Genomic DNA, 15,465 nt, shown 5'->3' with positions numbered 1-15,465 from the left:
TTAGGACTGTCAATTAATTAACATTTCTAGAACATGTAGAAGTCAAGGATTATTTTGTTTATCAGTTAAGAAAGGATGCTGGTCCTCTGGCCATTGTGTTTGGTCATATTGAAAAGAGAAAAAGGCATAGCCATAAATACAGTTAATAGGACGGGAGGGGACAGGCATTCAGCTCCGGTTAGCCCTTTAGCATCGAGCTAGCGGAGCTTCTGTCATTCAAATAACTCGGACATGTTGTTTAAAACCTATAGCACCCAATTTATTAAAATATCCGGATTTAATCGGGGTCTCTCCCATAAGTACAGTTAATAGGACGGGAAGAGACAGGCTCTGTTAGCCCCGGTTAGCGCGATGCTAAAGAGCAGCTCTACCGGAGCATGCCACCTCAACAGGTGCAAGTTAGCCTCCGGTTTGATATTCGCCGGATATTCGGTTTACCACCCAATCGGATTCATCAACATAAGTGCAATACATTACGGGCTTAGTATGTTGAGGACGGTTTAGGACACCATATCGCGAAAAATCACAAACACATGATGTTGTCGCCATCGATGTCTGTGCAACTACGTCATTTACGTTCTCTGGCTGCTACCTGTTTTAGGGACCGTCAACAAGTTACACTCACCGACTGGTGGCAGAGACGTTACCATGGAATTGTTTCTGGAAATAAATCATATAAAATAACATAAAAATCACAAAAAAATACATTTTGTCACCTGATTGTAGTAGTAGTTGCCAATGGTGGGCTGCTACTTACTGCAGGTAACTTTGCTAATATATTGCATTATTGTTAAACGGGATGCAATTAATAATTTCAAATATAGTTTGGTAAATTTTTCGAATATTAAACTATTAATTGCATTATGATTAACTATATTGCAATATATTTGTGTGATTCATTTCCTGAAACAATTCCATGGTAACGTCTCTGCCAACAGTCGGTGAGTGTAATTTGTTGACGGTCCCTAAAACAAGTAGCAGCCAGAACGTAAATGACGTTGTTGCACAGACATTGATGGCGACAACATGTGTTTGTGATTTTTCGCGTCCTAAACGATACGGTGTCCTAAACCGTCCTCAACATACTAAGCCCGTAATGTATTGCACTTATGTTGATGAATCCGATTGGGTGGTAAACCGAATATCCGGCGAATATCAAACCGGAGGCTAACTTGCACCTGTTGAGGTGGCATGCTCCGGTAGAGCTGCTCTTTAGCATCGCGCTAACCGGGGCTAACAGAGCCTGTCTCTTCCCGTCCTATTAACTGTACTTATGGGAGAGAGCCCGATTAAATCCGGATATTTTAATAAATTGGGTGTTATAGGTTTTAGACAACATGTCCGAGTTATTTGAATGACAGAAGCTCCGCTAGCTCGATGCTAAATGGCTAACCGGAGCTAACGGCCTGTCCCCTCCCGTCCTATTAACTGTATTTATGGCTATGCCTTTTTCTCTTTTCAATATGACCAAACACAATGGCCAGAGGACCAGCATCCTTTCTTAACTGATAAACAAAATAATCTTTGAGTTCTACATGTTCTAGAAATGTTCATTAATTGACAGTCCTAATGTTTATTTTCTTGTCTTCTGATTCTTGAAGGGGAGATTTGGAGGTACCTGGTCAGGTCTTGGTCAGCCTTCAAATCCCAGATGTGGAGACTGCAGGGATACCTCACAGAGAAGACACTAAAGAGTCATCTCTCATTCGAGTGGACTCATTGGTTTGCGAATGACCACAAAGATGCTCCCATAGGCAGATTGCTGCATGGCATTCACCACTTATTCAAATTGTAGAGGTTGAAGCAGTCTTCCTTGTGGTCACTTGCCATAACACTGTCATGTGTTTTATGAAAACACCATCAGTAACATTTAAATTGAGTTGATGTGGACGGCTCTTTTTTTTGGCCAATTTCTTCAGTGTTCAGTGCCTGTTTGTGAGATATGCATTTGTTTGAAAGATAAGCCCTTGATTTTGTTTAATTTTAATGTCTTTCATCAACAGTGGTTTGGGGTTTTATAATAACAATTAAAGTGCTTAACTACTGGTGAACGATGTTGCAGAACATATATGGTTTGTGTTGATTGCATGGAAAAGGGAATAACCAGTTACAACTTATATGGTAAGAGCCTGGTAATACCATGGAAACAAACGAGGCTTCCTTTTACAGTACAGTTTCAGCTTAATTACTGGGTAAATTGTCGTGTTTTACTTGGTAACTGTAACCCTTGTCCCATGTAGTTAAATAATAAATCTAGAGTGGTTAATACAATAAGACTGGGCCTGGGCTCGTTGTAGGAAACTACAACTTTGATTCATATGTTACTGTTGGATAATTTTAATAAATGACCACCACAACTGTATTTTAAATGTAAAAGTATTCAATCACATATTTATTCACAAAATGAAATACTAGTCGAATGTATTTTAGGAAAAGAAAACAAATAAACAAATAAAATAAATAAAATCAGATGCACGGGATTCTCCAATTTACAACAATGCAAACTCAATGTACCACACACAATCAAATTAACAACACACTTTAAATTAGGTTAACCCGTTGCAGGCCTGTTAGTTGAAGCTTGTGTGCGGTGGGGCCTAAAAACTGTACTGGCCGCTTCACTCAGCTTGAGCTCAAAATAAAAGCACGTGCAATGTGTAAATCAGTACTCACGAATCCAGGGTGTAATTAGTAGGGGCAGAAAGGGATTGGGGGATGATATTCTCACGAAGATAATGGCAATGGCGGTGGCAATCCAAACACACACGTGGGCAATGGCGGTGGCGAAGTCACAAGGAAGAAAACACAGAAAACAGCAGGGCCATCTGCTGGAAACCCCTCTCTCCAACGTCCAGCTCCTTTAAGCATATTATCCAATGAGCCATAATATCAAACACTATTTCATATCGAACTAGCATTAGCTTTGCGTTAACTTAAGTCACAATACAAAACTACGACATGCGGGCACATTAACACAGAATGCTACCGCTAACTAGCACGTCGCTAACCGCGTTACACATCCAGTACTCTTTGTTACTATAACAGTTAGATATAGCACAATGGAGGCATACACATCGTATTCACCTTTTTGCAGGTCACAAAGAAGTTTAAATCAGGACCACGAGTAGTCGACCTCACGATAAAACGTAACTGCTTCCCACACTACGATGCCTCCTCTTAGCTCTCAGTCCGGTCAGGTTTCTTTCTCTACATGTGCTCACTACTCCCCACGCTAACCTGCTGCACTAGTCCCGCCCTTTACACGTTGAGACTTTATTCGGATTGGCTTGTGAAGTTTTAATACAACCAAAGACAAAACAAATTAAATGATTTACGTGTGACAGGTAAAAGGTTAAGTTAAACATAAACACGGCTTCTTCCTCTTTTATATCCTGAATTCACAAATATTTTAGCCTTGATAAACTTAAAGACCTTTATATTAATTTATCTTTTAACTGTAAATAGTTTTATTAAACGTATTATATTTATGCTTTTAATCCGCACACATTTTAACCCATTTTATTATTATGAACTCTATTTATTTATGAACATTAAACACAGCATTTTATTATACTGTTAATTATTTTTTATGCTCTGTAACTTGTGGTTTTTGTACAGGGCTACATAACGTTGCAGAACGTACATGGTACAAGTTTGTGTTGACTGCATGGAAAAGGGAATAATGTATTACAAATTATATGGTAAGAAGCTGGTAATACCATGGAAACAAACAAGGCTTCCTTTTACAGTACAGTTTCAGCTTAATTACTGGGTAAATTGTCGTGTTTTACTTGGTAACGTCGTAGAACGTACATGGTACAAGTTTGTGTTGACTGCATGGAAAAGGGAATTATGTATTACAAATTATATGGTAAGAACCTGGTAATACCATGGAAACAAACTAGGCTTCCTTTTACAGTACAGTTTCAGCTTAATTACTGGGTAAATTGGTGTGTTTTACTTAGTAACGTCGCAGAACGTACATGGTACAAGTTTGTGTTGACTGCATGGAAAAGGGAATAATGTATTACAAATGATATGGTAAGAAGCTGGTAATACCATGGAAACAAACAAGGCTTCCTTTTACAGTACAGTTTCAGCTTAATTACTGGGTAAATTGTCGTGTTTTACTTGGTAACGTCGCAGAACGTACATGGTACAAGTTTGTGTTGACTGCATGGAAAAGGGAATTATGTATTACAAATTATATGGTAAGAACCTGGTAATACCATGGAAACAAACGAGGCTTCCTTTTACAGTACAGTTTCAGCTTAATTACTGGGTAAATTGGTGTGTTTTACTTGGTAACGTCGCAGAACGTACATGGTACAAGTTTGTGTTGACTGCATGGAAAAGGGAATAATGTATTACAAATTATATGGTAAGAACCTGGTAATACCATGGAAACAAACGAGGCTTCCTTTTACAGTACAGTTTCAGCTTACTTACTGGGTAAATTGTCGTGTTTTACTTGGTAACGTCGCAGAACGTACATGGTACAAGTTTGTGTTGACTGCATGGACAATGGAATGTATCTATTATAAATGATATGGTAAGAACCTGGTAATACCATGGAAACAAACGGCTTCGTGCAGAGGTTGTTACCAGGTAAGTAATTCCATAGTGGTAAATTGAATAAACACTTTCTAAATGGGTGTAGCTATGAATAATAACTAAGAAAAAGTATTTTATTGGAAAGTACTATGCTAATTTCTAGATAGTACATCATTACATTTGGGCTGTTACCAACATAAACCTTGGATAATAGGTTTTTCTAAGAATTGGTTGCCTAATTTCCTAGGAAGTACACAATATCGGAGTTATTACCAACCTAAAACAGTTACAACTACACGCTACTTAGTTGAGTTGATGGGTAATAGTGGAGGTTTTACTTGGTACATCAGCTGTAATTCCTCTGTATTTACCTTCTTATTACCAGTGGTAATTACACAGTAATACACTATAATTTACCGGATAATTCCTCTGTATTTACTTTCTTATTACCAGTGGTAATTACCCAGTAATACACTATGATTTACCATGTATTTACCGGGTAACTACCTCTGTATTTACCTTCTTATTACCAGTGGTAATTACCCAGTAATACACTATGATTTACCATGTATTTACCGGGTAACTACCTCTGTATTTACCTTCTTATTACCAGTGGTAATTACCCAGTAATACACTATAATTTACCATGCATGTACCGGGTAAATACCTAGTAATTAGGGGACTGTAAAAGGAAGGGTTACCAAATCCTTTTGGTCCAAGGTGGTGTCCTCTTGTTTTTTTGCAATCGACTGGCTCAGATTACATTATGGAAAGGATTCGTGCAGGCAAACTGCTTTCTTTACTTTACTTTGATCCGGTCAGTTTGTTATTGTTTCCGACCAAGTGTCGCTCTCTGAGAAGTTTGAACAAGCAGATTTTTACTGCATCAAACAACATCAATCATCATCTGATGCTATTTATATCCTAATTTACCCTGTGGATGATTGGACTGGATAATCCTGGCAGATATTAAGAATGCTCTGAGCAGTATGTTAGAAGTTCAACTGCAGAACAATGTTTGGATTCCTAATTTATCTTCAGATGCTTTCATATCTCATCCGTTCCTACTATACAGAGGAACTCAAACGCTGAACCCAAAACCTTCACTTGACTGCAGGTAATACAAATAGAGCAACCAGGCCAAAATGACTTATCCTTCACAGTTAAGGAGAAGCATCGATTTCTCTTCCCACTGTGATCCTCATTGTTCCCACCTTCTTCCATCCTTCATCCTGGGCCCCAGACGAGGACAAACACACGCCACTGGGATCCATTTTGTCATTCCTCACAACTGCCATTCCTGCCGCAAATGACAGCTGTGTGTCTGCTGTCATCTAATGCCAAACAGAGACGCACGAGGTGTTGTTTTCCCCATCAAAACAAAAACCTCTGACTTTAGCAAGAAAAACACCGACAGGTTTCCCTCAGGGGCATGGTGAAGGGGAACCAAAGTTTCTTTGTCAAGGTCTTTGTCTATTTTTTGCATCGCTGATTAGTTTTCCAGCATTTTTCTAAAGTCTCTTTGCTCCATTCCTCCGACAAAGCTAAGAGGAAGGTTCCGGGCTTAGCCGTGATGGACACAAAAGGAGGAGGTTGTCAGCAGGACGCGGAGGTGTTGGCGTGTTCGGTTCCCTGACGAGGCTGATTGCCTCCACCGGGCTGTGTCTCCCAGCTCCCGGCGTTTCTGTCTTAACCCTGTGATCTGGAGGAGCAGCTGATTCGGCGCTGACAGCTCCAGCTCTCTCTAAGGCTGCACCGTGGAGTGGAGGAGGGGGAGATAAGGAGTCGGAGATGAAGATGGCAGATTCACACGCACAGTGGGCTATGCCATGTCCTCGTCTGAAGCCCAGCCCCCTGCCTGGGAATGTTAGCTACAAACATTGATACACAGCCCTGCCATTCCTCGCTTCTTCGCACGTCCTACGAATGCGCACAAACACATGGACAACACGTTTGGACACCGACACACAAATGCATGCACACACATGTGTGTACACACACACACGTATACACACACACACACACACACACACACACACACACACACACACACACACACACACGTGTAAGCAAACGCACACACGTGTACACACGCAGACGCACATTGTTTAATCATATCATATTCAGAGGCTCGTTCAGCATTGATTGATTCCTGAGACAGGGAGGCCAATTCCAAGGCAATGAGTTTTCTCTTGGTCCAGACTCCTGCCTGTTGGAGCTGCTGTGTTGAAATGGATCTGACAGAATCAGTATTTGTTTGAGGACAAATCTTAAAGGAAAATGGAAAATATTTGATGAGCCCTGGCGTGGTGGAGTGGTAGTTTGTTTTACGTGACAGACTTCTATAATATATCAAGCGGGTTAAGCTTTTTTCCAGGTAGAATTTATATTCAAATCAAATTCCTACATTTGTGAAGTACTTATTTGCTTTTTTTGAGGCCAATCCACACGCTTTGTGTGGATTGGCCTCAACTATCTCCTCGTCATCTGGCGGGAAGGAATTTAATGAAGTTGTTATTAAGGCAGATGTGTGTACATTCTTTCAGGTCCTCAAATCAAACTAAATATTTGTGTTCAGACCCAGCTGGTTAAATACCTGTCCAAACAACATTGAGTTGCCTTGTTCCTTTTGTTTCTTCCCAAGATAAACCTAGGATAACGCTACTAAATCAACTCGTGAACTAATGGAATGGGGGAAAGGCAGCGGACAGCTTCTTGAGGTTCATTAATGAATCTACAACATGGGTTTTAGTGGAGCAGCTTCCGACCTATATAGAAGAGCATTATTAAACCCCTTACACCCATCTTTGGCTTTCCACAAAGCCCTGCTGTGATCCCGGTGAGACAGGGCTTTGGAGCGGAGGGTTGTATTGGTTATCCCACATGATTCAGTACAGGTTTTGTCTTCCTTTCTCCGCTCTCTACCCAGACAATGCAGCCCAGTTGTTAGATGTCACAGTAAATCTCCACCACGGCAGTTTTTATCTCTCTCTCCCTTTCTTTCTTTGACTTGTGAATTGTCTTAGGGTGGCTTAGACTGTCTAATCCTCGCTGACAGTTAAGTGATTATTGTGTAGCCCGACTTTGCCCGAGACCCTGGCTATTGAATGAGGGCTCTGCTGGTTATTGATGGGAGAGAAAGAATTCTATTTTTAAAAGCACAATCCAGCCGTGGCAGCGTGAGAAATTATCCTCTGAAGGCCTTCTCTGACCTATCTAGCTCTCCATGCCTTGAGTTTAGAGCACCGCGTGCATGAGGTATTGCTATAGTGCCTAACATTTAAATGAATCCATTTTGGATCACAAAGAGTTTGGTATTGAGTCGTATGGTTACTTATTACCATGACAATTATTAAGGGCAGGGGTCAAATAGTTACGGAGGAAATGTGAACGCGAACAGAAAAGTTAACATAAATGTGAAGACAAAAATTTATGTCAACAAATGATATAGAGTTGCGTCAAGCTTTGTTCCGCAGCTCACAATCCTTTGTTGTCTCTAATAGCTCTGATGTAGCTTGTAGAAGTGGTAAATCTATAGTGCAGTATAGCTGCCTCTCCACAGATCACGGTCTGGATTATACAGCACCTCCTCTGCCTCAGAGCTCGGTCCATGACTCCCCACGCTGTATATCCATCAAGAATTACAGGGGCTGATGTCAGTTTTATGGGCCGAATATAGAGTAGTGTGTGCATAATTTCAAGCACAGCATCTCTTGGTAATATGATTATTTATCCCCTAGTTCTGTTAGCGTTTTAGGAGAGAGACGATATTTCAATCATAAATCACCATTGCAACGTGGGCCGTGAATAATTTACCTGGCGAAGAGGGCTTTGTATTTACAATTGTGAGGCATCGCTCCACGCCTGCTTGCCCTTGTGTTCAGGTAAAGGTTCCACTCCCATCATAGATCACATGTTTAGCTGCTGGCTGGGCGCCTGTGAAAAGGCTTCTCCCAAGCCTACAGGCTATAGAGCTGCTGCTGCGCTGTCATTTAGGCCTGAGTGATTGTATGGGCACAATTAGATTTTGGATTCATTGCATGCTGAAGTGAGAGAAGTCGGTGATGTTGTAGAGAGGATCTTTTGAAATATCCCCATGGTGGCTTATAAAAGCAACATTTCCTGCAGGTTTTGAATACCTTGCATAACGCTGTATATTCTGTTACTGTTATGGCACACGGTTTACAATTGAAGTTTATAGTATATAATATATATAGTATATACAATATATTTATATGTATAAAATCCCGCACATATTGAAGTAATTAGTGGGTTATATTTCCCCCCTGGGTCTTACTGTATCTTTGTATAAATCAAAGGCCAAGTCCTTAAATCTTCACACCAATGACCCTGTTCTGCCTCAATAGTTCTTAATTTTGAGCGAAACAACACCTATGCATCCATCCTCAGAGCGCATCCAGAGAATATTAAAATGTAGTTCAGACCCTCCCTCCTCCTCCTGCTCGTTGCTGTCTCTTCCTGCAGCGTGTCGTTGTGTGATGCCAGACTGATGGTTCTTTAAGGCGCTGAACACTGAAGAGAGGAGATGTTCTTGGCCTGCGGCTGACTCCTGACGAGCACAATGCTTTGTTCTTCTGAAAGCAACATCATCGGGAGCATTTATTTCTCTCCCGCTCTTTCTGTGCCAGCTGTCATGGCTGACTGTTGTCTGCCGCACGGTTAACCCGTGGCTGGCTGCTCTCCGCCTGGCGACACGTCCTGTCGGCCTGTGGTTAGGGACACACACGTCCTGTCGGCCTGTGGTTAGGGACACACACGTCCTGTCGGCCTGTGGTTAGGGACACACACGTCCTGTTGGCCTGTGGTTAGGACCGGGCCACACACATCCTGTTGTTAGGGCCACACGTCCGGTCGGCGTGTAGTTAGGGCCGGCTCTGGGAGGAATGGAGGAATACATAATGCAGAGGGATTGTTTAAATTATTGTTAGTCAGCTGCACTGGATCATTCTCTGCATCTTTCCTTCTGCTTCCGAGGACATAAGTGGGTTGGCAGGGTCGTTTATATATATATATATATTGTAATGAGTTGACACATTTCATTCCAAACATTTTGCACTGATGTTGAAAAATGTCACATGGCTCAGTTTATGACGTTTTGGCATCTATCATTTCTGTATTTAGAATATATAACACACTTATATTTGTGTTGCAAAATGTGTACCACACGTGTTGTAAAAGCCTGGTCGTAGCTTTGTATCAATAAAGGGAACATGTCTATCCAGTTTACGCCATTAGGGGGTGAATAAACAGCCCTTGATTAAGCATGAAACCCACATAATAACAGTTCAATATTTGATGAACTGTAATTCATATGATTTGATTAAATATATCATAAGCCGTATGCAATTCCAGAGTGTGACCATGTTTATTGTGGGAATCAAATAGTGAATAAACAAGACTTATACAGTTGTGACACCTGGTTCACCCTTCAGCATTTGAAATCTTCATCTTCATCATGAGGCTCACGCCCACACAGGACGCCGCTCCTCAAGTCCTGGCCATTTATTCTGATGGAAAACCTACCGATTGTATGTGGATGAATACTCATGTCAGGAGTTGTGCGTCATTTTGCGGGGGGTGAGGGGGTTATGGGGCTGCGTGGGCCAGCTGTAATCAGGCAGAAAAGCCAATTGTTAGAGCGCCCGTGATGGATCTCTTTGTTTTGGCCATCCCGGATTTGGAGCTGCCAAGGGAAAAGGGCATTTTGATTCATTTTGGGCCGCCTTCATTACACCCTGTGTGTGTGTGTGTGTGTGTGTGTGTGTGTGTGTGTGTGTGTGTGTGTGTGTGTGTGTGGTGTGTGTGTGTGTGTGTGTGTGTGTGTGTGTGTGTGTGTGTGTGTGTGTGTGTGTGTGTGTGTAAGAGAGACAAAGAGAGAATCGTTTTTCAACAATTTGTTGTTGTAATGGCGGTTTAGGTAAAGGAGTGTTCCCCTGGTCTCTCCTGGTTTCTGCTGGCTCCAGCATGAACTCTGTCTGGGATTATACCTGCATAATTTTGTCTCGCTGTTACACCATCAGAAAGATGGTCGCCAGTCAAATTAGTACACACACACACACACACGCACACAAAGATCTAGAATGCTTATAATATATCAATATATCAATATATAATTTATATCTATTTTATAAATATCTATAATATATATATATGTAATATATTTATCTTATTATGTTTTATATATATAATTGTATATATCACGTCTAGTCATATTGAGGCGTATGGTATTGGGTTCCCGCTGCACAGACCAGTACACACTGCAAATTATTTCACAAATCAGTTATTGTTGAGGCAGAAATAATTTGTACACATAAACCAACGGCTTAGATAACTGAATAAACACATTGGTAAAATAGTCATATGACACCTGCAGGCTCTGTTGTGCAGTCGAGGCGTGCTCACCGTAGCTTCAGGCTCTTCAGACTCTGGGAGATGGGCGTGGTCACTGTAGCTTCAGGCTCTTTAGACTTTCGGAGGTGGGCGTGGTCACCCTAGCTTCAGGCTCTTCAGACTCTGGGAGATGGGCGTGGTCACTGTAGCTTCAGGCTCTTTATACTCTGATAGGTGGTTGTGGTCACCGTAGCTTCAGGCTCTTTAGACTCTGGGAGGTGGGCGTGGTCACCGTAGCTTCAGGCTCTTTAGACTTTCGGAGGTGGGCGTGGTCACTGTAGCTTCAGGCTCTTTAGACTCTGAGAGGTGGGCGTGGTCACTGTAGCTTCAGGCTCTTTAGACTCTGAGAGGTGGGCGTGGTCACTGTAGCTTCAGGCTCTTTAGACTCTGAGAGGTGGGCGTGGTCACTGTAGCTTCAGGCTCTTTAGACTCTGAGAGGTGGGCGTGGTCACTGTAGCTTCAGGCTCTTTAGACTCTGAGAGGTGGGCGTGGTCACTGTAGCTTCAGGCTCTTTAGACTCTGAGAGGTGGGCGTGGTCACTGTAGCTTCAGGCTCTTTAGACTCTGAGAGGTGGGCGTGGTCACTGTAGCTTCAGGCTCTATAGACTCTGAGAGGTGAAGGCCTGCAGCACAATGCTAGTGCAGCGCTTCCCAAGAGTAGAACCGGGTCGCATCGCGTCCAGACACGCCGTCTGTTTTCTACTGAAAAATGTACTCATCGTTAGTTGCTTTCAATAAGCGTCACATCTGTTATAAAAACAGCAATCCAGATGGATGGACTAAATTAAACCGGTTAACCCATGTAAGTTGACTTGAATACATCGGATCTCACTCATCAGATCCTTCCAGAGTATTACAGTAACCCAAAGTTGACATAGACCACAACAATATGACCACATCTACACCAAACCAAAATATATTTTTGGTTTAATGGAAAAACGCTCAAGATTTTCCACAGCATCGGTGTAACAATCATCTTGGTGAAACCCTGAGATGGCAATTATACTCACAATGTTAGACCTGGCGATAGAGTTGACCTCATGGATCAAGTGCAAGATGAGCCATTGAGAGACCTTTGTATGGTGGGCCAAAGTTCAGAGCAGGATGTGTCTTTAATACATGGTATTTAATGGTCCCTGATGATGCAGTAGCTGATGGGTCCAGACCATGCGCTGACCTGGATCTGCAGAGGTTGAGATGATTGCTTGATGAGAGATTTTCTCTGTTTCTCTCTTCTCACAGACCTTCGGTTTGTCACATGTATTTCCATTCAGGTCTTCCCCTGAGTTTCACAACTCCCAGCTTAATTAATTAGCTTGTTTATTTTTCATATTGATATAAATATTTGAGTCATCTTTGGTTGAGTGATAGATACAGGCTCAGAACTCCGGTCTCAGTTCCCAAAGGATTGCTCCTATCCATAATTTCCTGCTAACCTGAAGATGTGGTGTCATTAGAAGGTTTAAACCTCCTGCCTTCTCCCCAGCAGGTTGTCTCCGACCACATCCTTTTGTCTTCATATCTTACCTTAACTACCCGAGGGCGGCATGTGGCTCAGGAGGTAGACCGGGTTGGCTGGTTACCGGAAGGCTGACAGTTCGATCCCTGCCTTCTCCTATCTGAGTGTCGAGGTGTCCCTGAGCAAGACGCTTCACCCTAAATGCTCCTGAAGAGCTGGCTGTCACCTTGCGTGGTGGACACAGCCGTCGGTGTGTGAATCTGTGCATGAATAGGTGAATGTTAGGAAATATTGTTAAGCTTTGAGGGACACTGGTTAGAAAAGCGCTATATTAATGCAATCCATTTAACATTTGCCTTGAATGATTGGGATTTTTTTAGCGCTCTCATACGCTGCTTCTTCCTCAGACGGTGCTCTGCTATGCTAGGTACAGACTTAGGTTGAGGGGTTCTGTTTACACACATGGATAAATCCAATGTCTCTCTATACCAACATATAGTTTGATGGTGCGTAGATTGCTGGTAGCTTCAGGGAACACAACGTCATTTGTTTCTTCTGTGAAACTGCCCCCACATCGGTGGCTCCGTGGTGAATTGTCAGTGCTGCTGGAACATTAATGTTGGTTATGTCTTTCAGACACCATCCATATCTTGACATATGACCTCCATTTGCAGGGTCACGCCTCAGATGCAAATGTGTAATTGGTGCATTAGATTACGTTAAGACAGCGCTACTTTAATTTCTCCGGGCTCGGTGTCAGAAAAAGAGTGTCGGCCATGTTCTCATCAGACGTTCTTTGTACCAATTGTGGAGAAGAAATTATTTTTTTCATCTTCCTCATCTCAATCTGGATACTCAATCTTACCACTCTATAATGAAAATGGGGTGGGAGTCAGTGTGTGTGTGTATGTGTGTGTTCAATGTGAAAATGTACTTGGACTAGTCATTTTAGCACTGTGTAAAATATGATAGGGTGGCTTTCAGGGAGCAGATGTTTTCTCTCAAAGAAGTGATTGCATTAGCAATGTAAAATCAATCTTCTGCCTTGTACGTGTTACATGCACCGGGACTGGGTTAGACCAAAGAAGTCAAATTACGCTTGCGACAGACAATAATGACCCCCCCGCAGATTGTACCTGCTATGGAAATACTCAAGACCTTCAATCTGAATGCACGAACACACACACACACACACACACACACACACACACACACACACACACACACACACACACACACACACACACACACACACACACACACACAATCCTCAGCTGGCCAGTCAGTCAGATCACATTGTGGAATGAACAATGCGCCCTTGTCCTGGGATGTGTAGATCAGATTGAATGGGGCAAAGACGAAGAAAGACCTCTTCTCGTCCGCTCTCTCTCCATTTCTCTCCCACCTCGACCGTTATTAAGATGAGGAAGTGGAACACAGAAGTTTCCACGGCTGTCAAAGTTTTTCAGTAGCTTGGCTTCGTCATTTGTCCACAAGTTCTCCGCGGATCCTCTGCCCTTGGCCCCGCTCCATCTCCCATGCCTGCTATCTCCTTCAGCACACAGACACTTGATTGAGTTCCAGTGAGGATCATCACACAGAAACCAGGGTCGGACGGAGCCGATCATTAGTGTGAGCGTCTCTCTTGGTATGAGTGCTGTCCTCATGGGACCGCTCTGCTGTGATGCTCAGATGTCATCAAAAGCCGGAATGAATCAAATGCTGGAGGAAAGATTCCAAAAGAGGGGACTGTATTCCCCCATCCTTTTCTCTTCCACTTCTAGCTGTTATGATATGTTCTTTTTCTAATGACTAAAGAAAACTCATCTCAGCACCCCTCAGCCAGCTCCTCACCCCCACGTTGGTTAGTAAAACAACACGGCCTGTGTTGTTTTACAGGTTTACACGTCCTAAAATGATCAAAGCCCTCTTGGTAAGGGGGAGGTGCAATTTTTTTAATTAATCGTCGCTTATTTCTTTTTATTTTGCTTATGCAATCATCTCCTTATTTTCCAATTATGCTTTGATTCAATAAAAGGCAAGCAATGAAATGTAGCTATTACTTCTCGAATTGAGATAGTTTGATCGAGCTGCAACATAGTTAATGTAGTTTTCTTTTCCAGAAATTACTCATAATCTGGCTGACAATGTTGTTGATCACAAGTTTTCAGAAGTTCTCTGAAGCCACCAGTAAAAACTCTTCTTAATGTTAATACATTTTTGTTGATCACAAGTGTTCAGAAGTTCTCCAAAGCCACCAGTAAAAAAACTTCTTACTGGTATTACAGGTTGAGGCTGATTATATGGGTGTTTGTAGATCAATAATGCTTTATAACAGTTTTATAAAATGGAATGATTTGAGTTCGTTTTTTGAGTATTTCAAAGTACATTGTGGTTCCATTTTCTGCATTTATCAGTAATGTTAAATTAATTAAATACATCGTTGATGTTCATATGGAACCGAAAACAGCCACCAGTGGTGTAATTCTTGTAACAATTTAGATTTTAATGGTTAGTTTAGTTTAGTTGATTTGTTTATAGTTTCTTGGAAGGTCCCCTTTGATTAACTGTACATTAAAATGAGCAGCTTTAGCCTATTTGGTTAGTTTACAGCTGTAGTCCGCGTGTGAATCCTTATGGTCCGAAACAGCTCAATAGAATAGCTCTTGATCCCGACCCTTGGGGCTGAGTTCCTTGACAAAGCGCTCAGATGTGTTGGTGTGTCCTCTGAGGCCGGTGGAACGCTTCAGGGACCTCCTCCCAGAAGAGGTGGCCGACCTGTTCAGCACCACACAGAGAGTGGCCTCGCTGGTGGAAAGGCACTTCAACGCCTCCTCGCTGACCATCTCCATCCAGGTGAGTCTCAGTCCTGCTCACACTGGTTACAAAAGCCCACCATCAACAGCGTGTTCTTGGCTCTATGTTCCGGTCGTGATTGGTATGCTCTTTACGGCTTTCTTTTAGGACGAATGGCAACGTGTCTGAACAGTCTTTGCCAGTTATTTTACCACTAAAGTACACAAAATCCCATTTATTAGTCAG

At 42.2% G+C, this 15,465-nt stretch overlaps 1 protein-coding gene across 1 annotated transcript in view; it reads left to right on the top strand.

The window, feature by feature from the left end:
• Positions 1 to 15,465, top strand: part of fhit (fragile histidine triad diadenosine triphosphatase) — a 268,764-nt gene that overhangs the window by 200,434 nt on the left and 52,865 nt on the right. The window contains exon 4 of the mRNA XM_056605340.1: positions 15,134 to 15,279. Within this exon, the coding sequence (XP_056461315.1) occupies positions 15,134 to 15,279 (146 nt within the window). The remainder of the gene's footprint in view (positions 1 to 15,133; positions 15,280 to 15,465) is intronic.

The sequence above is a fragment of the Gadus chalcogrammus genome, chromosome 13 (assembly GCF_026213295.1).
Source record: "Gadus chalcogrammus isolate NIFS_2021 chromosome 13, NIFS_Gcha_1.0, whole genome shotgun sequence".
Lineage (NCBI taxonomy): Eukaryota > Metazoa > Chordata > Actinopteri > Gadiformes > Gadidae > Gadus > Gadus chalcogrammus.
Note: the sequence above shows the minus strand (reverse complement) of the source record. Positions and strands in the feature narration are given on the sequence as shown.